This window comes from Mucor mucedo (assembly GCF_025094135.1).
Source record: "Mucor mucedo strain NRRL 3635 chromosome Unknown EV154scaffold_41, whole genome shotgun sequence".
Lineage (NCBI taxonomy): Eukaryota > Fungi > Mucoromycota > Mucoromycetes > Mucorales > Mucoraceae > Mucor > Mucor mucedo.
This window is the reverse complement of record NW_026252325.1, coordinates 20,211-44,842: the sequence shown is the minus strand read 5'-3', so window position 1 is coordinate 44,842 and position 24,632 is coordinate 20,211. Positions and strand designations below refer to the sequence as shown.

Here is a 24,632-nt window from a genome sequence, read left to right as displayed (position 1 = left end):
CAGGGTAATCTTACACTAAATTTATAATCCTCGTACAGAGTTGATGATGAAGTTTATCGATACAATGTTTCTGCAATTAGTAACTCCCTAATAAAATATATCTAGGCCTTTACAAGCATATACCTAATCTAAGGTCGAGCTTTACACTACTTGAGATAAAGGACTTGATTTTGTGCAAGAATTAGAAAATAGGTTTTCATATAAGTAACACCTGTAACCGCATAAATCTTTGACGGAAACAAACTGCTTGTGATAGAATATACGTGGATATTTAAGGAAAGTTACTTTCGCCATCGTTGCAATTTCTTCAGTCTTCTATCAGTGGTTGGCTTGATACTTATCTAAATATTCGATTCTCACCAACTGATAGTAGATTTATGATCCTTTTCTTTTCTTTTGTGGCTACAGGTAATCCAAACCCTCAGCCGCCGGTAGTTCTTATGGTAACCATGCTTTCTATAGCTGCTCTTATCCTTGACGCGAAGTGAAACGATTTTTACTTCGAGTGTTAGTGGAATAATTAAACAGCCCGATATCAGCAAATATTGTTGATATACGCAAAATATCATAATAATATAAGTATATTATCTTCAGACATAAAACATTTATGATAATGAAAAAGTTTTAAACTGCAAGTAAACAACAAACCTTCTTCAGTCCTTAAAACAAATTGAATTACATTTTCTATATTAAATGATATATCAGAACTTGTATGTTTTTATTATTGATGAATTTCAATGCTTGGTGTAAGTGCAAAAAGTATAAATTGTAGCTTCAGAACAGAGAACAATCTTATTTTTAAAGGTACTTTGATACTTTTATATATCCTTTTACACTAACGTCTCAGGGTGATATTGCACTAGTGACATTGCGTGGTTATATCGGTATAAAAAATCGTTACATTATTTTTCTATCTTAAAACCCCACTTGTCCGATCGAACACTTACCATAATAAAATTACTATTGTGTCCCACAGAACCTTATGAAGGACTTGCAACACTGAGATTGTGAATTTAAAAGACCGTGTTACAGTATAAATTGGAAAAAACCTCAAACAGGGAGTCACATTTGACAAACATTTGGGGTTAACTGTTATACACACGATAGCAAAAGAACCAAGTGTTATACATTATAGTGGTTGTGCTGGTCTATAGACCGAGACTCTCTAATATTTGATGAATATGTAGGAACGGTGGGTATAATTTTTCTGTTACACTGAATATATTACGATTTGACAGAACAGGTAAACAATTAGAAGAATTTGCCTTATTGGTTGCGTCTCCACATATACCCAAAATTAGATTTATTGTGCACAATTCATCTAAATTAAAAAAAAAAAAAAAACTCTGATGTTTATTTTTATTTTTCTTTCTTCTTCTTTTTAGCAGAAAAAAAAATGGCAAAAGTTTCAGTAATTGGATTGGTATCTGCACTTGTCCATTCACATATTTATTGGATATATTCCATAATCTATATTATATACCTCAAAATCAGTCCGAACGAACAAGTCGTTTCTAATGTAAGGCTCAAGAAAAGGAGTTCTTCAATAGACATACCATCACCGCTCATGGTGATCCCCACCATAGTTCCAGAAATACCACTTCCAGCACCAGTGATACGACAGCGTAAACTTCACCGACGTAGCAGCACAGGCCAGTTATTTAAAAAACGACTATCCACATTACTAGAGGTCGATACAAAGTCTTTGGTGGAAACGGATACCGAAACACTCTCTGATAGCAACAGCAGCAGGTCCTTAGACTCGGGACAAGTTAGTAAACGAGATGGCGCTCTAGGATTATTGCGATCAAAATTTCAGAAAAGCTACAGTACGAGCGATATCCATTCTTTCTCTCAGCCTGCTGCTAGAAGAAGAAAGCGCGACGCTATTCTCGTTATCTTTTCAGGTCGATTTAGCCCAAAGCAAGATATAGTTAAAAAGCGCACAAAATTGTTTCGTAGTCTACCCTCTTGGAAGAAGGCTTAAGAGGCCTTGTATTATATAACAGTTGTAAATAAATAAATTATTGCTCGGAGGATGCGCTCTTTTTAGAGATACGAAATTATTCAATAGCCGTTCGAGTAAGACAAAGTGCATTCCTATCTATCAGCCAAATGCAGAAAAAAAAAAGAAAAAATAACTGTTGCGTTTCAATTCAGACCACGCTAAAGAAATTTGATGTAAATAAGAAGGCTAGTGTAATAAGAAAACAAAGTTGGCAAAAGATGAAGCAGATGTGATGACTTCACAGAAACAGGGTCCTGTCCTTTCAAGTGTGACTTGTGAATTGGTGGCGTTAAATATATCAAGGGAAGCACCTTAAACGGATTTTTTCATCCTTTACCGTCTTTACAATGCCAAAAATGGAGTTTTTACTGTTTATCATTGCAAGTTCTATATGCCGGGTGTGCTCATCTCTTCTTTTCGTAGGTCCTTGTCCAAGTAGAGCTTTCCACGAAGAATCGCCAACTACCCATCCTACCACTTGATCATCGTCAGTCAAGTTCAAATTTCAGACAACGCGTCAATAACTACCTTTCTTCGGCTCAAACATTAACTAGTAACGCCAAACGGGAAATGATAGTCGACAATAACGTCCGGCCCTCTACACCTTATTCCATCCATGATATTATTTTTACTTTCTCAAATCACTTACATTCTTGGGACCATCTTAAATCTGTATGGAAGGAGGATTCAGTAACTCGTCGTCGACACATCAACAAGGCCTTACACTCCTCCGCCTTACTCTGCCGTGCTCGCTATGTATCTATCATAATGTTGTAGATTGGACAAAAAATCAAGTCAGACATTAATTAAGGAACTTTTCTCTCGCATTATCACTTAGATGCATTTATTATTTGATTCGACTATGGATCACATCGATGTGGCTACCAATATGCATTTGATAGATCAGTATTCCATTACAGGTGCTCTTGTTATTATCGAACACACTATCGAGAAATTTATCCAGGAATCTGATCAACATATTAAATTAGCCCTAAAACAAGTGAATCCCGAATTTAACCAAATGGTTTCATTGTCAGGTCAACTTCGCGTATCATTAGAAAGCGTGTGTACGGACGCTGTTGAACAAACAAAATATATTCGCAACCAAATGTTTAAAGATGTCACGAATCGTCTTCATCAGCTCATTCACCGTATTGGAAACGAGTTACAATTATTATTAAGAAATTGAGGAAAACTCGAGTAACATGGGCCTTACGAGAACATACAGTAGATTCACTTCGATTGGAAATGCAAGAGGCTGATATTGTTGATGCTTTGTTTAAAGAATCACGAAAACAGATGGATTGTACATGGGACAATGCAGAGAATGAGCTGATCCAAAGTCCTCTTAAATTGAACTATTGGGTTGATATTGTGGAAGAAATAAAGCAACCACGAAATCAGTCAGATGTATATTGAAATCAAGCAGAAGATACAATCAACGGCGTAATTGTTGCTCCTGTTATTAATAATGGTTACCCCACATCTCATAGTTACTCATACCCCCTTTGTAAATACGTTTTAATTGAATAGTAATAAAGCTTTTAAGTTTGTTTAATCAAATGGGAGGGGACGAGGTTTTGATTTAAGCGCAGCAGCAGCTATAGCACTTGGTACTGGGATGCCACAGCAGTCAGGGTATTCTTGTCCTAAAGCAAATACACCGTCTTCACCAACCACCTTTGGCTTCACTTCATGAATATGCCCACAATCATCTTCCAAATCGTCCGATTGCGCATGTCCTCCCTCAAAATGAATAAGACTTCCAAACATAAAATGCTGCATAATAGGTAATTTCGCTAATACCTCTGCCTTATACATCTTGATCATACCTTCGTTCACTTTAATCCAAGTCTTACAAGCAGAAATATCATCTAGCATGGGAGAATGCCAACGTAATGACGCAGTGGTTTTTACAGTATTAATGAAATGAATACAGGCCAAGTACATGTATTGTTCAGAAAACACTTCCACAGTCTCACTATCATGGATTGATTTTGGTTTGATATGCTTGTGATCTATAGAAGTGATAGGTTAATATGAGATCATCCGTAACTTTTTTTTTTTTTTTTTTTAAAAAAAAAAAAAAAAACTTGCTTAAAAGTTGAGCAGATCCAAAGAGGAAAGGTAAAAAATGATAATCGTCCAATCCCCACACACCGTGAGATCCAGCAGGTTCAAGCCAATAATCAAATTGAAGTTGTCTCATAAGCTTGATGTATCTAGTGAATCATTTAATGGCGATACTATAATAGTGATTATTAATACATACTTTGTAAAGACACGTAATACCACTGCTTTGTCATCATCCTCAGTGAGCACATTTAACTTTTCCAAACAAAGCCTAAAAAAAAATGTTAGTAAGTGTAAATACAGTGGTGGCATTGCATCACTTACAGCCATGCCATAAAGTTAGCTTCGTGTCCTGTGCCGTAATCGATTCGTTTCTCATTACCGAAGCTTTCATAGAAATACTTGCCGACTTCAATGATGGCAGGTTCAGGAACAAGATCCTTAAATAATTCGGGAATTGACTATAACAAGCGAAAAGAAGGGTTAGCCTTTGTTCACTGAAGCTTTTCCCAACTTTACGTTTTTGACTTTCTCGTAAAATGTACGGAAAGCAGGATTGCCAAATCTAGATTTTGAATTTTCGACTGGAGGGATCTCTTTAACCCAACGTGACAAGGTATCTAAAATTGTAAGAATGGTCTGTACATTCTGTGTTTTTCAAGGCGGATTAGTCTACATTCCTCGAAAGCCTCTCCTATACATAATTTTTACCTTTGAGATCTCTACTTGAGCATCATTCTTTAAATTTTTGACAGAATCGTTTAAACGTTCAATATATCCAATGTATTCCTTGTAAGCATCTGATTTCAAAAACTCGTCTAAGTCTTCTTTGGACACAATTCTTTTAGAAGGAACAACGTATTCCATATTTTGTTTAAGAGTATCGGATATAAAGAATACAAAAAGAAAAAAGAAAGTGAATAAAGAAAAACAATGAATGCACTTTTAAAGCACGAAAAAACAGCTAAATATGCTTTACATTATTCTAAGAGGTGACTGTGCCTAAATCGTCATTAAAAATATGCCTGTTTGCGGGATGAGTCTTCAGATTCATGTCCTAGCTTATATGTTATTCTTTGTTATTATCAGCAGTAACGGGCATAAACATTATACAAAACATCCTGTCTAAGCCATTTTTTTAATAAATCAAAAAATAATGAGGCTCAACGTCGGGTCACTCATCCCATTTTTAAAAAGGTGTGCCTTACCAGCTCCATGATCACAAAAATGTCTGCACACATGTACACGTAAATACAGGCGAATGTATAGCGAGCATAATTTGTACCAAATGTCATGTATCTTACGTGAGTAATATGTTAGAGGAGAAAATATTTTACCATTGCCCACCCTATTAGTAGTAGCTATCGATAACCTTGAGAAGTGCGTCGTTAAAGACAATTTCCCAGTTTGTGCAAGGAGATGAGGTAATTACTACAATCTATTACAAGGATTTTATAATAAATAGATGCACCAAATAAAAAAGGCTAAGCTTTTCTCCGTCCTACATTCCTTCTCCGGCTCCTCTTTTTATAACTTGGATGAGATACACTTGATTGGGCAAGGCATTGGACTTTTTGTTTTTGATAGTATTGTGAGGGTCACCAAAAACAACGACTCAAGCTATCATAAAAAAAAACCAGGACGTTTTCAACGGTGATGGGTATAAGTTTAAGGTTTCCAAAAAAGAAGTACAGCTGGTCCGAAATTGCATTACCAATTCCAGGACAAATATTTTGATGTCTTTTCAAAAAAGTAGGGATAATCTATGTGCAAAGAATTAACGGTGCAAGAGCAATTGATTTTTTGGATTTTTTGTTGTACGTTGTCCAAACACTCTTAGTGCCTTTGTTCCAAAAAACATCGGTAAGAAAAGCACTGTCATTGTCAACTGGAGGCTGTGCAATTGCACTACAACTGGGGCTTACGGATTGTTTAATCAAGGAGATGGAAAGCTGAAACTGGATGTATTAAATTTAGTCATGAACCCATTAAAATAACGCTTCCTCAAGTTGTTTTAAACATTGACACAGCTTTTTAGATCTCTAAATAAGCAATAAACAAAAACAAGAAAACCCATATCTAACCGCAAAAACCTATAAGACCAGCAATCACTGCCTTTCTCCTGTTGGCTATATTGAACAAAAAGCTGAATGAGACAAAGTACACGCTGAAAAAACGCGGGAAATATCGTTGAAAGTCTCTCCATTATTGGATACATTAGTTTGGTATTGGACACAGCCAGTTTGTTAGACACTATGGACCCAATCAAGACATCGCTGGATGATTTTATTTAGCTACCATCAGCGGCAATACACAACCAAAACCATTCACTGTCATTTTCAATGCCATGATTGAATCTGTACACATTGATAAGTTTTTTTTTTTTAGAACTCTTAATATACTACAACCGGTCAACAACATCGCTTTTATCCTCTATCACAATCAACAATATGACTTTATAAAATTGCATCCACCACGCATTTTTGTGCAACCATATAATCACTTCCAAAATGTATTGCAGAATCCGATCGGAACATCTCCATGGAAATCACTTCTGTGCTGTTTCATGCAAAAAATAAATTATAAGTTTTTATTACAAAAATGCCCATGCCCGATTACTTACCAATTATATATAGCAAAACTTGTTGGTACTTTGGAGCGGTGATTTTCTACATTGAACACAACAACGCGCATGATCCCAACAACACACAATGCTTGGCTTTTGTAAAAATAATGAAAGAATATTACGTTGCCCACTACAACAATACCATCCCAATGATCAAAATGAACAATGATAGTGAAATAATAAGGCATGTCGTGATCAACCTCGACAACATTAAACTCCACAAGGGTCTGGTACAGTCATCTACCAATTTGTATGAACATAAAGTTGTTGCACCATACAGAATGCTGGACAATTAAAACTTATCAAATTTATTTTTCTACACCAACTCAATTTATGTTCTTAACATGAATGAAGAGGGTTAAGAGAAAAAAAGAAAATTGCAGTGCTACCTCATTGAATTTGCGGGGTTATAGTCACGCTAAATCGGGATCATGCATGATTTTTAAAATTCTCTTTTTCTATTTTTACACTTTTATAAAAGTTTATTTGATGTTTTCAAAAAGACCATTTCAGAACCATCTAAAACAACTTGCACAACATATTACGCGAAGAAAAATATCCCTGGGGCGTTCAATAGTTGCAGAAGGTGAACTTCCCCATGAGTCGCATTTCATAGGAGTTTGACATCCCGAAGGCAACAGTACAAAGCATCATTAAGAGAATTAGGGAAAAGTGGAACACTCATTCCTGAAAGACCAAAGGACGTGCCTAAAAGACTGAATGCCAGAGATCTAAGATGGCTAGAGGGAATAACAAGACATGAGCCGTTTGTGTCTTACGCTCAAATTAAACTTCATCTATGGAACTACTTTATTCATTATTTGAGAGAAATTGGCCTTAAATTTTATTTCATATAAGTCAAGGATAAACGAATATCGAAAAAAGACTTCGATGAGGGAAAAACGAGTTCATCGGACCACTGAACAATGGAGAGGTGTTGTCTGGTCAGACGAGTCGCGATTAACAGTCAGAGGCAATGATAAAAGCGCGAGAGTACTTCCTAAAGCCGGGAAGAGGTGTAGAAAAGGGCATATTTGGCATTCACTTAATTCTCTTAGCATGGAGTGATATCAGCATCCATCTAACCACTCGCAGTATGACATATCCATGCCAAGCTGTCATTAACAAGGCGGGGCAACAAGATTTTAAAAAGTTTTTATTTTATTTTGTTATTAAAGTATAAATGTCAGGCAGCAATTCAGTACACTATTTTTTATGATTGGTTGAAGTTTGGATGGGAAAAGGTATATGTCAAAATGTACTTCAATTTTCGGCACTACAAAATTTATAAATTATATGATCCTTAGTTTAGCATGACTGTAAACAACTGTACTTTTTGGAAGGCATACAGTTAAAAAAAAAAATGCTGTTAAAAACCTTTGTATTTGCTTAAGAAAAAAGATAACTTTTTAGTGTATTGTGGCATACTCTTTTAAAAATGAGGCGAGTTTTATTAGCAAAAAGAGCGAGAAGCGAAAAATTACACTATGTCACGATGAGATAATTCTCTACTTATAATAAGTAGCTTCTCCTTTTACGGATATTGAATGCTTTATGTAACTCTTTTTGCACGTGAAAAATATTTTATCAGTAATTATCTAAGCAATTTATTATTAATGTTAAAATAAGGCCTAGAAGCCCATGGAATAAAAAGACAATATCAAGTATTTTTTTTTTCTGTTTTCTTTCTTTCACTTCTATTTTTTCACAACATGACTGAAGAAACCACTCAAGCAGGGATGATAGCTACAGCTTTACCATTATGTCCCAGGTCTGAACTGACTACAAAGATGCTCTTTAATTATATCTACATTAAAGTATACACCCCCAGCTAATGATTTTACCTCTTTCACCTTTTTTTAAAAACAAACATAAACACTAACAGCACTTTAAAAACTACCCAAAGATCTCGCCTTCAAGCTCAAACAGATGAAGCTCCTGTCAGTCGGGTTGAATTCGAGGAGTACCTTGCTCTTAACCAAGCCTTGGAAGCTTCGTCAACAAGAACAAGACGCGCATCCCACGAAACTGAATCGTCGTCAATTGTTTGCCAAGAATAAGCAGTTAAACGCATGCATCCTTTTTTTTTTGGTCTTTATTTGACTGGATTGACTAAAAAGAAATTAATACTATATGAGGAGCTCTTGAAAAGTCATATGGGATATCCAATGTATGACTTTGATTTTGCCTTGCATGGTCTTTGTCATGAACCACGTACTTTGTCCTTGATCTTGAATCTCCGACTACTGGAATGCTCTGGAAGCTCATGCTGAGATTCAACACCCAAAGTGTCCAGAACCATCCAGGACCTTCCAAGACTGTCCATGTAATGAACCCCAGCTTCCAAGATATTAGTAATCATGACTCATAGGGATCCGCTTCTTAAACTGAAACAAACACGAAGACTAATTAAGCAAGCCAAGACATTCTTACATGCAAGCCCCCGTGATCTAAAAGATATAAATACTTCGCCTTGCCCGTTCCATGTCGATTATTTTGTATTACTTCCCCTTCCTTGTATAATCTTTTATTATTATCAAATACTTTGTAAACCACTCTTCCTTTGTCTTGGTATAACTAGTAGGTATCTTCTTATATTATTTCTATAATATATTCCTTTCCATGTTCCTGACAATCCTTACTACAGCAGTAACAGAAATGTCTTTGATCTGATCAAAACGGTTGTTCGCGTTTTAACCCTACTCTATTAGATGAAGCTGAGTTCCTGGTTCTGCTTGATAAAACTGTGGTGCTCTTCTTTGATTCTATTGTTTGTGTTGATAATCCTGGTGACAGTGATGGGGGTGAACCTGTGCCTGTTTGAAGACATATGGGAATCTTTCAAAGTGTTACTCAAGTGCTGCGCACAGACGTACACTAGAGGTGCTAAGGCTGGTTTCAAGAACAAAGTCGCTTCGTTACAACAGGAACGTACAATTCTGCTATCTACTGCGTCGGGCATTATCCCTAGTCATGCTGTGTTAACGCAGCCTGGTTCCGGACGTATCTTGGATGATTCCTTGAAACTAAACGAGCTAGATCGACTGATTGACAATCGGATTCAGAAAGAAACACGTGAATGTATGCTTCGCTCGGCTACTCGTTGGCATGAACTGGGTGAACGAAACAACAAGTATTTCTACCGAGTTATAAAGGAGCGTCAATTTAAACAGACTATACAATCCCTAAAGTGTTCCGCTACTGGTTCCGTCTTGGTGAATTCAGATGATATTATCCGGGAAGCAAAAGGTTTTTACCAGGAGCTATATACACCCGATCTAATTGATGGTGCAGCTATCGATTCTCTTTTGTCCAGTATTCTGAATGATGTGGTGTTGTCTCTGGATGATTCTGATTTGTTTGCTGATCCTATTTTAATGGATACTCTGCAAGATTTGGTTAGTCATACTCCCCTGCCTAAAAGCCATGGTATGGATGATGATCTTCCTTTTAAGGTTTGCAAGTACCTTTCAAGTCTTCCGCGGATTTCCGTACGATGCTGCTAGGTATTCTACATGATGCTCTTTCCTTTGATACTGAGATATGCATCTCTATTAGTGGCTGGTTAGGTTCGCCTATACCTCAGTCTCGAGGTCTTCGGCAAGGTGATTCTCTCTCTTCTCTGCTATTTAATATAGCCTTTGAGCCTCTTCTTCGGTCAATTCAAATATGCTCTGGTCTATCTGGTGACGCTCTCGGTAACGGTGTGGTGTCTTTCTCGGTCTATTCTCTGGTTCCTCCGGTGTGGATCGATACTCCTAACTCGTCCGATCACGATTTTATCAGTGATTCGATGGTATACTATCCTCTGTCAACACCTTTTGAAGAGCTTCGTCCTGTTATTATTGAAATCCAAACGAATGTCACGAAGGAGTCTGTTTGGCGAACCATTAGATATTGCCTGGATCTCTTAGAGGACACCAAAGTTGCTCCTATTTTAATTACGTTCAATATAAGCAGCATTACGGGGAACTTTTTTTTTGATGATACCTTTACGAAAGAATCGTCATATTATACTCAAAGTTCGCATCTTTGGGCACATCAAGCATATCTGTATAATTCTGATTCTATCAAGGGCTATGTTGATGAAATCCCTATGTCGCCAATTATTGCTTTAACATACTTTCTCACCGAAAGACAAAGAAACATCATAGCTTTAACCAAGTACGACGACCCAACAGTAATCGATTTATACAGACATGCCTATACAATTTTCACAGACCGTCACGATGATATTCAAGATAAGGAAGATGCTCTACTAGACCACACTCAAGCTATCTCACTTCAGTTTCAAAAGATTACAAACTGTCAAAACGATGATCCGTATGCCTCCTTAAAACGTATAAGAAAATATGCAGAAGATGGTCACCAGTTATCGCAAAAGATGATCAAAATTATTAAAGATGATGAAGAAGAAGATAGCCCCACTGTTACGCCGATCGAATTAGAGTGCAAAAAAAGCGAGGATCTTAAGTTTATCGAAAATTATCGCAAAAGTATCAAAGGTCGATTCATATGGGAAGAAGTTTATAATGCTGGCCTAAACAATGAACCAAGTCTTTTCGGTCGGTACAGACTGTCAGGAGCGGACAGGCGGACAGGACAGACAGAAGAATACTTGCTTACAAGAACATAAAAATAAAGGATAATTATTATATTTATTATAAGAGAGAGAGAAAGAGAAGTAGGAAAAGAGAAGAGAGGATTATTAAATAATATATCTGATGAAGGGGAAGAAAGAAGAGGGAAAGTTAGGCTATATTTATTGTAAAGGATTGTATAGCCATTTAGCATAAAAATAAGCAATGACTAAGTTTAGTAAGTAATTACTTATTTATGACAGATATTTGATGATTGATGGCTGACACGTAGATGACAAGGTGCTGGCAAAGAATTACCAAAATTAATGCATCTACGTGACATGATCATGACACAGTGTCATGAACTCATTTCATCATGTCCTAGATCATGCCTTGATTTTAAAGCCTTTGTTGAGGATATCATAGATATAATAATAAAGTTAATTGTCACATCACCTTAAGGATGGATAATAAATATAAAAGTTAATCATCAATGACACATTACCCCGCTTGTTCTCATCCTACCGTTGGAGTCTGTACACAGGGCACATCCCTGTGGCGAGTAAATATTTATTCTGCAAAAGCAATACAATCGAATGGGCCTGGACTATAGAATATTAATAGATCCTGAGCACAAATATTACTCTTGTCATTTGATGTTATAACTGTTGATCCCTCTGACTAATATTTATATACTCAGTATGGAAGGGCTAAAATTAAAGACATGTTGATTATTTACTATCACCAGATTATTACATCATGATCCAAGAAGGCGCTTCATATTTTCCCTAGAACTATCCCAGTTCTTTATATAAATATCCATAGTTTTTTCTCATAGACCATCAATACATTTTGAATACATTTTAATACGTTTTTTAATTATATTTTTTCGTCCATAATAAAGTGGTATCCTAGTTCTAACAGTATCACTTTTGGTTTATTTTTTATTTTGTTCTCCATGCAAAACACCCTTGTGAAACCTTGTCCTAGAATCTAATATCAGTATATCTTGTCCGCTACCAAACTCCCTATAAAACCTTGTACCCAAAATCATATCTGTATATCTTGCCCGCTTCCTGAATTCCTTGTAAAACCTACCACCAATCTGTATTCCAATATATTTCCCGCCTCTTGTCTGACTCAACCTTAGTAAACCTTTTTCCGATCATCTATTACTTCATATCCCAATCAAGTTTTCCCGTCCGTGTCTAATCAGAGATATTCCCCGAACCATCTAATTATTCAATGTCAACTAAATCCAGCCTGCTATTACTCGTCGAATCTTAATCACTCATCCTTGTCAAATAATCTGCTCCGTAAAGTCCCTTGTTAATCTATAATTTAAACCCATCGTAGCTTCTCCGATGTATAAGAAATAGTATAAATAGATGCTAGTTATTTATTAGAAAAACGTTATTCTGGATCTTAGTCCTAACCCCTCCCCCTTCTCAGAAATAATCCTTCTTTTATTATCATTTTAACTCTGATTCTCGTGTCACCAAGTATGTGCTAAAACCACATAATAAATGCTACTGTCTACAAAAGGAAAGATGTTTCACGGATAAAAGATCGGGAATAACTAAACCGGCTTCATGGAAATTTCTTCATTATAACACAACTCTAGGCTCCGACCAATGAGAGATCAGAGAATTTAAGGAACAATAATAAATCAAGGACAGTTACGTTACGATCTTCAATAAACCAAATGAATGGTCCATCATATAAAACTACGATGGATCTGAGCTGTCAAAAATACAAGCCACAATATCTTCAATCTTCTATAAATATCAGGGCAAACCTGCCCGTCTAGTTAGCTCTTAATCAATTTTTATACAAATAAATCGACAAGACTTATAATTGTATTCTCTTTGTTTTTTTATCTATTTTTTTCTGTAAAAATATTCTCTCTTAAAGTCTATTTTTACTACAAAGTAGTCTTCTTTCTGTTCTTGTTCTGTTTCTGACATTATCCAGAACTAAAAACCTAACTACTTGGTCCTCTTTACCTTTTACCTCGTTTTTTTGCCGTGTTCCCTGTTCCCTGTTTCTTGTTTAACCTCGTCTCCAATATAAATTCGCCACCATGCCTGAATTGACCGAGGAGCAAATCGAAACACTCAAGCAACTCCTACACCGGGTCTCCGTTATGGAAGAAACTGAATTACCAAAATTAGAAACCCAAAACATGTCCGCAAATGACATAATTAACAATCTTTCTCGACGACTCCATGCCGTTGAGTCCAACACTGCAACTATTATCAGTAACTGTCAACAACATGTAGCCGATCTTGGTGCAGAGATCCATGCATATATAGCCGAAAATTATCAACATAAATCCGTAACCCAACAAACAAATTCCATCCGTATCAAACCTCCCATGCCTTTCACTGGTCAAACGTCGTACATAAACTTATTTTTCTCTCAACTCTCAGTCGTATTTGCTGCCGACGACGTACGTTTTGCTTTGGACAACAAAAGGTCCTCTACACCATTGGTTGTTTAGCAGGAAATGCCCTTTCATACATTGAACCATTTATCAAGGATATCGACACCGATAAAGAATTGGAAATTTTAAACTATTATAAAAACTTCAAACAAATCTTGTATGACGCTTTTGGTGACTCTAATCCAATTATCAATTCTGAAGCATCTATCCGTGCCCTGCGACAAGTGGGCTCTGTAGCTCGATACGCAACAGGCTTCCGAAGATTGAGCATGCAATTGACGTGGAACAACGATGCCTTGGTATCTCAATTCGTGCTGAACCTTAAAGACCATGTTAAAGATGAACTTGCCCGACTCTGACCCATTTGTGATAATTGAGAATAAAAAGGGAAATGTAAATTGGAAAATAAAGCAAATAAAGAAATGAGACTCTATAATCCTTTATTATAAGTTGGAGAGTTTGTCATGATAAAAATAGAGGTCCTTTTTATATTCAATTATTACTTCAAGATTTTCCCTGCGCAGATCGAATTGACTATTTACCCGCAAACTGGGAAATGGTAGAATTAGATTTAGAAATCAGTTACATATGAAACATAGCTTATTGTTATATAAAAGGAGCTAGTTGACCCATATCCGGCACTTCTAGAGCATTATAGTTTATCCATTCAATGACAGGGTCCTTGATTTGGGTTACTAAAATATATTTATGAGAAACTAGAAGATTCGGCAGTTACTCGACCAATCCAGGAACGATTATGAAATCTGATGTCAGTTTGACATATGAGGGAGCTGGTACTGTGTCGTACCAATAGGAATGTATTCGCAATATGGTACTTATAATACATAGGTTATATGTATTATAATTGAGTGACAAGATAAGAGTAATTGTATTCGTGGAATTAGGCGTCAAATACGACATTGCCCCCTAACAGAATAGAATTACCCCTAAAGCATTTCAGCAGATAATCGATCAAAGAGATGATTGTTCAATAAAGCAGAAAAAAAAAAAATTTACACCATAGGTTTGATGCAAACGAATGAGTAGGTATAAAAAAAAAGATTGGAAGCCCACAGCGAAAAAGAAATTACAATTAATTTGATTTAGGGTGTTTGGCTCCCATGTGACGTTTAGAACGACGTTGAGAGGGAACAGGATTTAAATTCTTACGTTTGTTAGAATTCTTCACTGCAGAAGGCACATCATCAGATGGGACTAAAGTGGAAACTTGTTGGCGTTGGGATACTCTGGTTGTAGTAGCATTATGAGTTGAGCTACTTGGAACAACAGGAGACCCATCGTCAGTAAAAGAATTAATGAGTGTAGAAACTGAACCTGGAGGATTCTTTTTCAAGGAAGAGAGAAAAGTAAGAGAATTGGTAACGACTGTCGTATTTGACGCCTAAATAAATCGAATACAATTACTATTTAATCTGTCTTGAGTTATAATATACTTCATATATTATAACAGACACAGTACCAGTTCTCATAATCTTCTAACTGGAAATCATACCCTACATTGGACCCCGGTTGGCTGATTTACTGCGGTTTCTTCTAGCACTTACGATGAGTAATCAAGTAATCCAATCATCGCACATATTGCTAAATGGATAAATGATTTCTCTGCTGGAAATTCTGGACATACAACCATAGGCTTACATAACTATAATTTATAAGCTATATTTCATGTCGTTACTGATTTATATTTCAAATCCAACAATTCCCAGTCTCTGGAAATGTTTATTCGATCTACGCAGAAATTAATTGAAGTAATAATTTAACTAGCTGGCTTCTCGCTCACTTCGTGAGCGGAGCCAGCGTCTGAAACGCACTCAAAGTTAATAAATATGGCCTTTATTTGTAATATATAAGGTGGGATAAAAAATGATGAGTTTGGATAAGATCTAAAATTAAAAGGGAGTTAGGTGCGAATGAGTAATTCAGGATAAACAACATTTTCTGTAGTGTTTTGTTTATCTAAAAATAATACGGATATACCGTTTGCTGATGTTGCTCTGGAGAGCGCTACATATAATTGGCCATGGGTACAAACAGGAGTTTCGAGATCAATGGCAACTTTTTTTAATGACTGTCCTTGTGATTTGTTAATAGTCATTGCAAAAGATACTTTGACTGGAAATTGTTTTCTTGTTAATACAAATGGGAGCTGGCCTGGAAGAGTCGACAAAGTGAATCGGGGTATGAGTTCGATAACGCCAGAACCACCCAAGATTTTTACTTTCAAAACATATTGTCCAATTTGAAGAATTATTAGCCTAGTTCCATTGCACAAACCCCTTTCGGGATTTAAATTGCGAAGAAGCATGACAGGCAGACCAACTTTTAGCTCTAATTTTGCTGGTGGTAGGCCAGAGGTAATCAAACTGTGAAGATACTCTTCAGGCATGCTGTCTATTGAAGACCCTGTAAGATCTGATTGTACGGTATCGGAAGAAAATAAAGTAACTTTTTCACCAACTACCTGTTCCAAAACCTTACTGTTGATTGCTTCCACATTGATATTTTTTGAACATAAGATCGCTCTTTCATTGAAAAAGGTACTGTTTTCAAGTGGGCGTTCAAGAACATCTTTGGGATAAATGTCTTCAATAAAAGCAGCAGAGTCAGAAAATTTGCAAATGTACGGTGGTAATGAAATTGTCCCTTGATGACTTGAATCATAAGACATCTTTCCGATCCATTCAGCGAAGTCCTTATCCTCTTGCACTGAATTAGCCAAACGGATATTCTCTGTCAAAAAAAGTTTTTTGAGTCTTGGCCACAGAGCAGAAGACATAATTAAGGAAGCATCCACAATTTGCGGTCGATTACCGTGAGTAACTACAGGTGGGATTTGGGCAAAATCACCACCGAGAACAACAGGTACACCACCAAACAACACCGAGTCATCCGAGTCACATATGTCACGAAATGTTCTGTCTACTGCCTCAAAACAATTTCGATGCTGCATTGGAACTTCATCCCAGATAATCAAAGCGGTGTTTCTAATAAGATCAGCAAGATCACTGTTCTTTTTAATATGACACGCGGATGAGGGAGTTATCTGTATTGGTATAGAAAAGCGGGAATGAGAGGTTCGATCACCTGGTAACAATAATGCTGCTATTCCAGAAGAAGCCACACACAACACAATTTTTCCTTGACCTCTGTAGTAGTTGCAAAGAGTATTGTAAATAAAGGTCTTTCCTGTTCCTGCGGGACCTTGCAAAAAAAAAAAGGCGTTTTTGTCCCGGCTGTTGATTGATAACGTAATGGTATCGAATACTTGTCTCTGAGAACTGTTAAGCTGGTTATATTTTTCCTCAAAACTCTGTTGCTCTTCACGACTTGAGTAAGACAGTTCACCTTGAAGTAATGAATTTCCACGGATATTGGAAATGTGATCAATTAATACGTTCCATTGAAACATCGGCAAAGGCAATTGAAAAAATCGCAAAGATTTATCATGGTTTTGCAACGATTTTTCCAAAAGATACAACCCGTAGTCCAACGAACGACTGTTATTGTAAAACAATGCATCAGGATTAAGATCGAGCAAAATGCTACATCCTTTTTTCTCAATGGCATGATCTAAATCGTCACAAAATCTTCCACAAAATTGTTCCCAAATATCCAATGGTGAATTTAAGCTGTTGAATAAAAGAGCTGAAACAAACATTGACCGAAGGGAAGTTCCGGATGCAAAGGAGCCAGCTTCTTCGAAACATTTCTTCCATTCCTCATCGTCTTCAATCAAGTGGAGTAACATGCAAGCTTCTCTGAACGTGCCACATTCAACATTATTAACGGTTCGTAAACCTACAAATGAGGTAGCTCCCTTGATGACAGTCAGCAATAATCTCAAATAATAACGCTCGCCTGCAGAAGGGTTGCAGTAGTACATTCTACCAATAGCGAAACGACTGTTTTTTCTTGCCTTCCAGACTTTGGCTGATTTATCCCAGACAAAAAATGCAGGAAATTGCTGATAAAGTAAGGGAATAAAATCTTCTTTGTGCTGATTGTCCGAATTCCACCTAAAAAATCCCATGAGAGTTGACCCAGTACTTTCAAGGGTTTCGTTAATTTATCTTGCGTCCAGAGAGGATCAAAATAAACTGGCTGTTCTCCAGGTAAGTGCCCAGCCAACTGGGTGACAGATGGTGTCTCTTCATGCATAGGAAATTCGAATATTCTCTAAGCTGCTTCTACGGGGCTGATATACCGACCGTTCAAATATTTTTCAATCTCGTCATTTTCATTTTGGAGCTGAATTGTAGTTTGATCTGGGCCTTTATAAATATATTTGTTGATATAGTTGATTGCCTTGACGGTTCCACAAACTTCAACATTGATATGGGCCTTGTATTTTTTGGAAAGGAAGGGATTGTAAGGCACAACCCAACAGTTGGTCATATGGAACTCCTCAGTTTTATGAGTTGGATGTCTGATGACATGTGATCTACCATCCATGCTCCTTCGATACAATGGGTATCCGTCATCACTTGCTAATGATGTTGGTTGATACTGCTTTGGACATTTTTTTGAGCAGCTAATTTTGCCAAATGCATCTTCAACCATACACGGAGATTTCGTGTTGATGACACCGCAAGGACCATGCATCATGTTTTTGCTACATTTGTTTATGCAGATTTCGGTTCGGTTGAGGTTGAAATGGTGCCACTCTTTAGGATGTATAAAATCGTCGTTTACTGCTTTTTGGTTTTGATAAAATGGAATCGAATGCTTCTTGGGATAAAGACTTTCGTTTACAGGAATCTGGAATACTGGTATCGCAAGTGAATGTAAGGCAATGCTCATCGAAGATATTCAATATAGACAAGATTTCGTCAAAATACGCAACAAATCCTTGACGTAATTCTTTTGATGATGGTGCTTTTAAGCTGTACAAGTCAAACATGATATACATTCCATCTGCAACGAGTTTTGTAATGAAGAAATTGATTGTTAAGCCTAAAATAATGTTTAGAATGCAATTGTCAAGTGTTTATTTAAATTCCAACTTTCTGACTGTTTAATACTTGCCTATTACTTGTATTCCAAGGCAACCATTTGCATTTGATCGATTAATAGCATTTTTAGTCAATAATCCAATTCGAACAAGGTCGTTTGATGTTGCAGACTTATCATTTTTTCTTTTGACGCTTTTAAATTCAACAAATCGTAACGATGGTCCATAATAGAGTCCATCTAAGCTGGTGATTATACTGTCACGTCTTTTTTTAACCCTTTATGCTTATCTCACTGTAAATGTCTCGTATTTTGGATGGATTTTTGCCAGTGTATTAATCATACCCACCTATGATGCTGTGTATCTTTGCGTAGGTACGATTTTTGACACCATGTATTAGCTAAAGCTTGCTGATAATCACACAATATAAGCTGGGCAGTTGAAAAGTAATAATCCTCGGGACGCTGCTTTGTTGTAAATCCGTTTTTTGATTCTTCATTTGTAACACTCGTCCTATTTATAAGCATTGAATATAATGAATATCATTTCAATAACAAACCAATCGAGTACACATACCATCTAAACAAAATGCCTTTATCTGGATCATCAAATAATCCAGACAGTATAGGATCAATGTATCTTTGGCATAACTCAGATTCTAGGACATCCTCCTTAACATCCTGATTGGGCAACTTTTCGATCCTATAAAGAACGAAAATTCTTTAAAACGTTTATTCATCCTCACCAATATTAAATAAATAAAAATCAAATTACTTACAGTTTGGCCACACATTTCAAAAGCTTGTTAACATTCCTTGGATGGCGTAATAATGGACATGCTGGTGCTTGTTGATGATTTGATGGCTGCTGTTCTGGTAATGTTGAGGAAGTAGAAGTGGCAAGGGTAGTCACATTAATATCAGTACTAATGAGTGGTGTGGTTATTGTTGTTGTTATCGATAATGGGGATGGTGTAAATCCTAATTTGTATGCTTGAACAATGCCTTCTTCCCTTGTGATGATATCATTTTTGACATTCTACAGAAAGATAAAAGTCATTAATATCTTTCATTATTCTTTTATCTCATATACATGATAATCTACCTTGATTAAACTTGTAATACTATCAATGTTGTTGATACACGTGCGATTGTATTTTCTGATGCTGAAACGCTTGCATTGGTCATCGAAAATATCCTTTAATTTTTCTTCTGTAAAAACCGCTATCAAATCTGGATGGCATTTTTTTCTCTGGATAAGAAAAATTGATGACAAAGCCCTGAGATGAACTGGTGTTAGTAATTCTATTTTTTTTCTCCTATATATATATATCTTTGCTATATACTTACAACATGTGTGAGACGTTTGATTCAATATTAATGGTATCGAAGTTATTACTAGCGATCAATTCGAAGGTGTAGAAAGCCAAAGATACGTCAAATTGATTGATATCGTATCTGTTATTGGTCGAGGGAAGGACAATATCATTATTATTGGGTTCATGCGATGTTGTACTTTGCTCAGAAGAGCTAGAATCCTCAGGCTTATCAAGTGTTTCCATGGGTTATTGTTGTGTTCTTGTTGTACCTTTTTTTGTTCATGGCTGTGGACATCAAAAACAATAGTTAGAGACGAGTGTATGAGGATTATTATTGATACACAATAGTTGGCTTCACGGTGAGCATCTCACTGGTGGGGTTCTCCAACGCATCATGGTAAAACCAGTTTTCAATCGGTACCGTACCAGTTGGATTCAACCTATCATTGCGATGTCTGAAGGCGGCACAGATCGCAGACCATTTAGACTTCAATGGACTCAAAGGTCTGCTTCCATTCGTGCTGTTTTTGGTCTTGAATGAGTGCAACATGCACTGTACAACTCATTTAGTTCAGCTAGCGTACGATTGGACACCAATCGCTTGTTGTAATCAGCATACAATTCAATAAGAGCAAAGGTGCTAGCTGAATTCCCATTTACAAATAATAGATAATCTATCTACTCACCTTGCTTCTTGTTGCATTAATTGTAAAAGAAACTTTGCACTTAACGAGCTCATGCTTCTTAAAATCGTAAAGGCTTGATTCGCATACTCATCTTTTGTTAATTTCTATAGATAATAAACTGGTGATTACTATTGCTTTTATCATAATCATTTAAAAGCTTCCATTATTAACTTACGATTTCTTGAATCACCGTTTCAATTGACTGCCACGTGTAGAGGGTGTTTTTGATAACAATTCTAAAATTTAAAGGTATGAGCTGTCAGAAACGTGGCTAGGAATATATTATAGCAATAATATCAGAAGATACCTACTAGTTATACAAAGACAAAAGAAGAGAGGTTTAAAAGTATTTAATAATAATAAAGAGATTATACAGGGAGGGGGAAGGATACAAGATAATCGACATGGAACGGGGAAGGCGATGGAAAGGGGGAGTATTTATATCTTTTCAGATAACATGGGTTTGCATTTACGAATGTCTTGGCTTACTTAATTAGTCTTAGTGTTCGTTTCAGCTTACGTGGCCGAAACCCATGAGTCATGATTACTAATTGTTTGGTGTCGGAGATACTTGGAAACGAGTCATGATTACTAATATCTTGGAAGCGGGGGTTCATTGCATGGATAGTCTTGGAAGGTCCTGGAAGATTCTGGACACTGGGGTTGTTGAATCTCAGCATGAGATTCCAGAACATTCCAATAGTCGTGGATTCGTGGTCAGGGGCAAAGTGCAAAGTACGTGGTTCATGACATGAGCCATTATTGTTTTAAGCTATTTTTTTTTACGTGCTAAATGGAATGCATACGTTGGACATCGTGTCTTTCCCTTTTTCGAATCAGAATTTCACACTTTTTGATATCTGTTTTTCCACGTTGAAAAAAAAAATCGTTTACTGAATTTGTCAGGAACGAGGGAGGAACGAGACAGGCAGGACAGGACAGAGAATGAATAGCTTCTTGAAGCAGGTTATTTATTTAAGAATTGTGCTAAATCACACATATAGATTGTACATATAATAAATTCATATCTCATCATCACTGATAAATGATTGCTAAATCATGATCAGGCATAAAAAAGGAATTCGCTAAAGCCGGTCACTATTTTAAAGTGTCACGGTATTGTAACACCAATGTCCAAACTTAAGACATGTTATTGTTATTATTTCTCTATTGACTATGCGTAGCACTAATTGTCCAATATAGATATTGTTATTGATAGCATACTCATATTGTTAAGAGTAGTATCCTCAGCCTCGTCCATTCCATTTATTATAAATACTCTTTATTTTTCCTCTTCTTAAATCTTTAGTTAACTTTAACATCAATAAACTCTGACAAGAATTCTAATTAATCCTATTGTTTTTGTCTACCTTTTTTCTGCAAAACTATCCTCTTTAAGCCTACTTTTGCTACAAGAATAAAAGGGAGGAAAGAAAAGAGAAGATGATTATGAAATATATCTGATAAAGAAAACTGGGAGAAGTGAAATTTATCAGCTATATTTATAGAGAAAAGAAAACAAGAAATTAAATTAAAGAATAAGCAATGACAAAAGTTAGTCATAGCTTATGTGGATCATGACAAAGGATTTAAAGAGCTGACAGATCAATGATGAATATTGAGTCTGAAAGCTGGTTATTCATATTGCATATTTGGGGCATAAAATGTAACAGGATCATGACAGAATTACTGTTGGTAGAAGAAGTCCAAATCACAATGTTACTCTTGTTTTCTTCAATAAACTGATAGAATTCAGGTTCAGGGTTACTAGCAATATATGCTTGAAGCTCTCTTAATCCAAGATGACCAGCCATGATGGGAAAGACACAGCGAGTTAAAGAAACTTGTAGTGAAATGGAAAAACAAAAAAAAAGCAAAAAACAAAAAAAAGCAAAAAAAAAAAGCCCAAAAAAAAAAACCAAACAAAAAAACCAAAAAAAAAAACCAAAAAATAAAAAAAAACCAAAAAAAAAGGTTTATTCTTGAAACACATAGAATTTGCACGTAGTAATTTTTTTTTCACGTAGTGATTAAAATACCGACAGGAAAAATTGAAAATGTTCACGTCACTCTCTTAAATGTACTTTCAGGCACCGTTTTGTAAATTGATAAATGACTGAAAGTTTTTGACAGCTTCCTTCCTTTTCTTATTAGAACTATAATTGTATTAACATTAACCTTGACATTTGTAATAAACTCAAAGAATGTTCTCTCAATCAAGAAGCACTCGCGACGAAATGCATTCTGAATTCAGTGTTCAATTTTGCGTCGGACAACATTTTGAAACGAGAGACGATTTAAAAAAGGCTATTCGAGATTTTGGAAACAAATTTAATGTCATATTTTCTATTGCCAACTCTCATCCTGCCAATGGAGACTTCCATTATATATGCAAACACGGTGGTGATAAGCGTATTTTGTTGAAATCTCCTACAGTCGAAGATTCCGGCAACAAAAGCGAAGAGAAAGACGAGGATTTAAAAAAAAAATATAAAAAAAGCACCCAAAAACTCAAGTGTCCCGCTTTTATTAAGTTATACAACTTCACAATCACTAGATCCCAAATGGAACACAACCATCCCATTTCTCAGGATTTCACAACTTACGCTATCAATCGCAAACAGAGTCCAAAGATCATGGAACGTATCTATAGCATTTTGGCTAGTGGCCATAAGGATCTTGTAACTAGCGTTATGGATGTAAGCATCAAATCATTTACAAACAATTAGACATTCTCACTGACTGATTTTTTTAGACATTGACTGCCTTGGGTATCAACAACATGATTAAAAAGGATATTCAAAACATCCAAACCTTGTTCTTAAAAAATGAGGACGGGAAAGAAATGTATTCTTTAATCACCCATTTGGAAGATATTGGATATGTTGTTCGAATCCAGGTCAAGCCAGATCAAGAAGTCAAAAGCGTTTTTTTATTCATGAAGATGCTATATACGAGACAAGAAGATGGCCTGAAGCAATCACTATTGACACAACATACAAAAACAAACGCACACAAGTTTTCGTCCATCAACATTGTTAGAACTAGTTATGTATCCTCAGTAAGAGGTACAAATAGATTACAAACATTTGCTGTGGTTGCAGCTTTCGTAAATGCCGAGACGGAAGCCGCATATACGTGGGTTCTTGAGGAATTGAGAAATGCTATCTGGCCCGAGGAAAAAGATTACGAGCTTCCAAATGTATTTGTTACAGATAACGAAAGAGCATTAAGGAATGCTATTGATAATGTTTTTCCAGAAAGCCACCATCTTTTGTGTTCTTGGCACTTATGGAATACTATGGAAACTGAACTTCCAATTGGAAAAGTAAATGCTGTGGAATATAGATACCGTCGTTGCCTTGCTGAAGAACAGTTTAAAGCTACTGTCGGAAGCAATAAGGAACAACAATACCTCGATGCTGTTTCCAAATTTGAGCGGATAGTTACCGAAACTGACTGCTTCAAAGATAATGGTAGATCTGCCTTGATTTATTTGAAAGAAGCGTAAGTGCGTGATTTATAATCGTGGTTGGGACATTACATCTTAACTGAGCATTTATACAGTTTGCTTGAAGAAGAGGAAAAGAAACACTGGGTTTGTTTTTATGCCAACCAGTTTCTCATATGGGAAATCGTACGTCAGCAAGAGCAGAGAGCTCTGAAAAATCCAAAAATCCAAAATAGAAAATAAGACAAAGTATTAACCAGATTGCAAAAAGGAACTAAATTTTATTGAACATAAAAATAATGATTTCTTTTATACATAATGAATACAACTAAAACTACAACCGGGACCCTGCCATCGTGGGTAGATTATATCCAAATATTGTTCAAGCTGTCAATAAACCCGCAAGGAGCAGTAAGGAGAATATAATAAACAACCCGTACTTGAATAGGCATTTGGTGTTACGTGAACTCTG

At 36.2% G+C, this 24,632-nt stretch overlaps 7 protein-coding genes across 7 annotated transcripts; 4 read left to right on the top strand and 3 right to left on the bottom strand.

Annotated features, from left to right (window-relative positions):
- Positions 1 to 1,396: 1,396 nt before the first annotated feature.
- Positions 1,397 to 1,987, top strand: EV154DRAFT_481024 (uncharacterized protein; the record flags this gene model as incomplete). The annotated part of the gene is made up of 1 exon (XM_051598367.1): positions 1,397 to 1,987. The coding sequence occupies one exon, from the start codon at positions 1,397 to 1,399 to the stop codon at positions 1,985 to 1,987; it is 591 nt and encodes a 196-aa protein (XP_051458008.1).
- Positions 1,988 to 2,355: 368 nt separating this feature from the next.
- EV154DRAFT_481023 (uncharacterized protein) lies at positions 2,356 to 2,785 on the top strand (the record flags this gene model as incomplete). The annotated part of the gene is made up of 2 exons (XM_051598366.1): positions 2,356 to 2,406; positions 2,432 to 2,785. The coding sequence occupies 2 exons, from the start codon at positions 2,356 to 2,358 to the stop codon at positions 2,783 to 2,785; spliced, it is 405 nt and encodes a 134-aa protein (XP_051458007.1).
- On the top strand, positions 2,742 to 3,540 carry EV154DRAFT_507267 (uncharacterized protein). The gene is made up of 2 exons (XM_051601396.1): positions 2,742 to 2,764; positions 2,847 to 3,540. Exon 2 carries the CDS (start codon positions 2,847 to 2,849, stop codon positions 3,195 to 3,197), a length of 351 nt encoding a protein of 116 aa, XP_051458006.1. The 5' UTR covers positions 2,742 to 2,764; the 3' UTR covers positions 3,198 to 3,540.
- On the bottom strand, positions 3,541 to 5,057 carry EV154DRAFT_551343 (Phosphotyrosyl phosphatase activator). Its single transcript, XM_051604974.1, has 6 exons — positions 4,793 to 5,057; positions 4,601 to 4,729; positions 4,406 to 4,542; positions 4,281 to 4,352; positions 4,106 to 4,230; positions 3,541 to 4,026 (listed from the first exon to the last, which is right to left on the bottom strand). Exons 1-6 carry the CDS (start codon positions 4,946 to 4,948, stop codon positions 3,563 to 3,565), a joined length of 1,083 nt encoding a protein of 360 aa, XP_051458005.1. The 5' UTR covers positions 4,949 to 5,057; the 3' UTR covers positions 3,541 to 3,562.
- A 4,754-nt stretch (positions 5,058 to 9,811) lies between these two features.
- Positions 9,812 to 11,529, top strand: EV154DRAFT_217290 (uncharacterized protein). The gene has a single exon (XM_051594406.1). The coding sequence runs from the start codon at positions 10,204 to 10,206 to the stop codon at positions 11,341 to 11,343; it is 1,140 nt and encodes a 379-aa protein (XP_051458004.1). The 5' UTR covers positions 9,812 to 10,203; the 3' UTR covers positions 11,344 to 11,529.
- Positions 11,530 to 18,420: 6,891 nt separating this feature from the next.
- Positions 18,421 to 20,266, bottom strand: EV154DRAFT_481019 (uncharacterized protein; the record flags this gene model as incomplete). Its single annotated transcript, XM_051598365.1, has 7 exons — positions 18,421 to 18,707; positions 18,804 to 18,949; positions 19,054 to 19,218; positions 19,282 to 19,425; positions 19,484 to 19,743; positions 19,810 to 19,954; positions 20,055 to 20,266. The coding sequence occupies 7 exons, from the start codon at positions 20,264 to 20,266 to the stop codon at positions 18,421 to 18,423; spliced, it is 1,359 nt and encodes a 452-aa protein (XP_051458003.1).
- An 88-nt stretch (positions 20,267 to 20,354) lies between these two features.
- On the bottom strand, positions 20,355 to 21,389 carry EV154DRAFT_602299 (uncharacterized protein; the record flags this gene model as incomplete). The annotated part of the gene is made up of 4 exons (XM_051607278.1): positions 20,355 to 20,544; positions 20,710 to 20,813; positions 20,885 to 20,945; positions 21,199 to 21,389. 4 exons carry the CDS (start codon positions 21,387 to 21,389, stop codon positions 20,355 to 20,357), a joined length of 546 nt encoding a protein of 181 aa, XP_051458002.1.
- Positions 21,390 to 24,632: the final 3,243 nt, after the last annotated feature.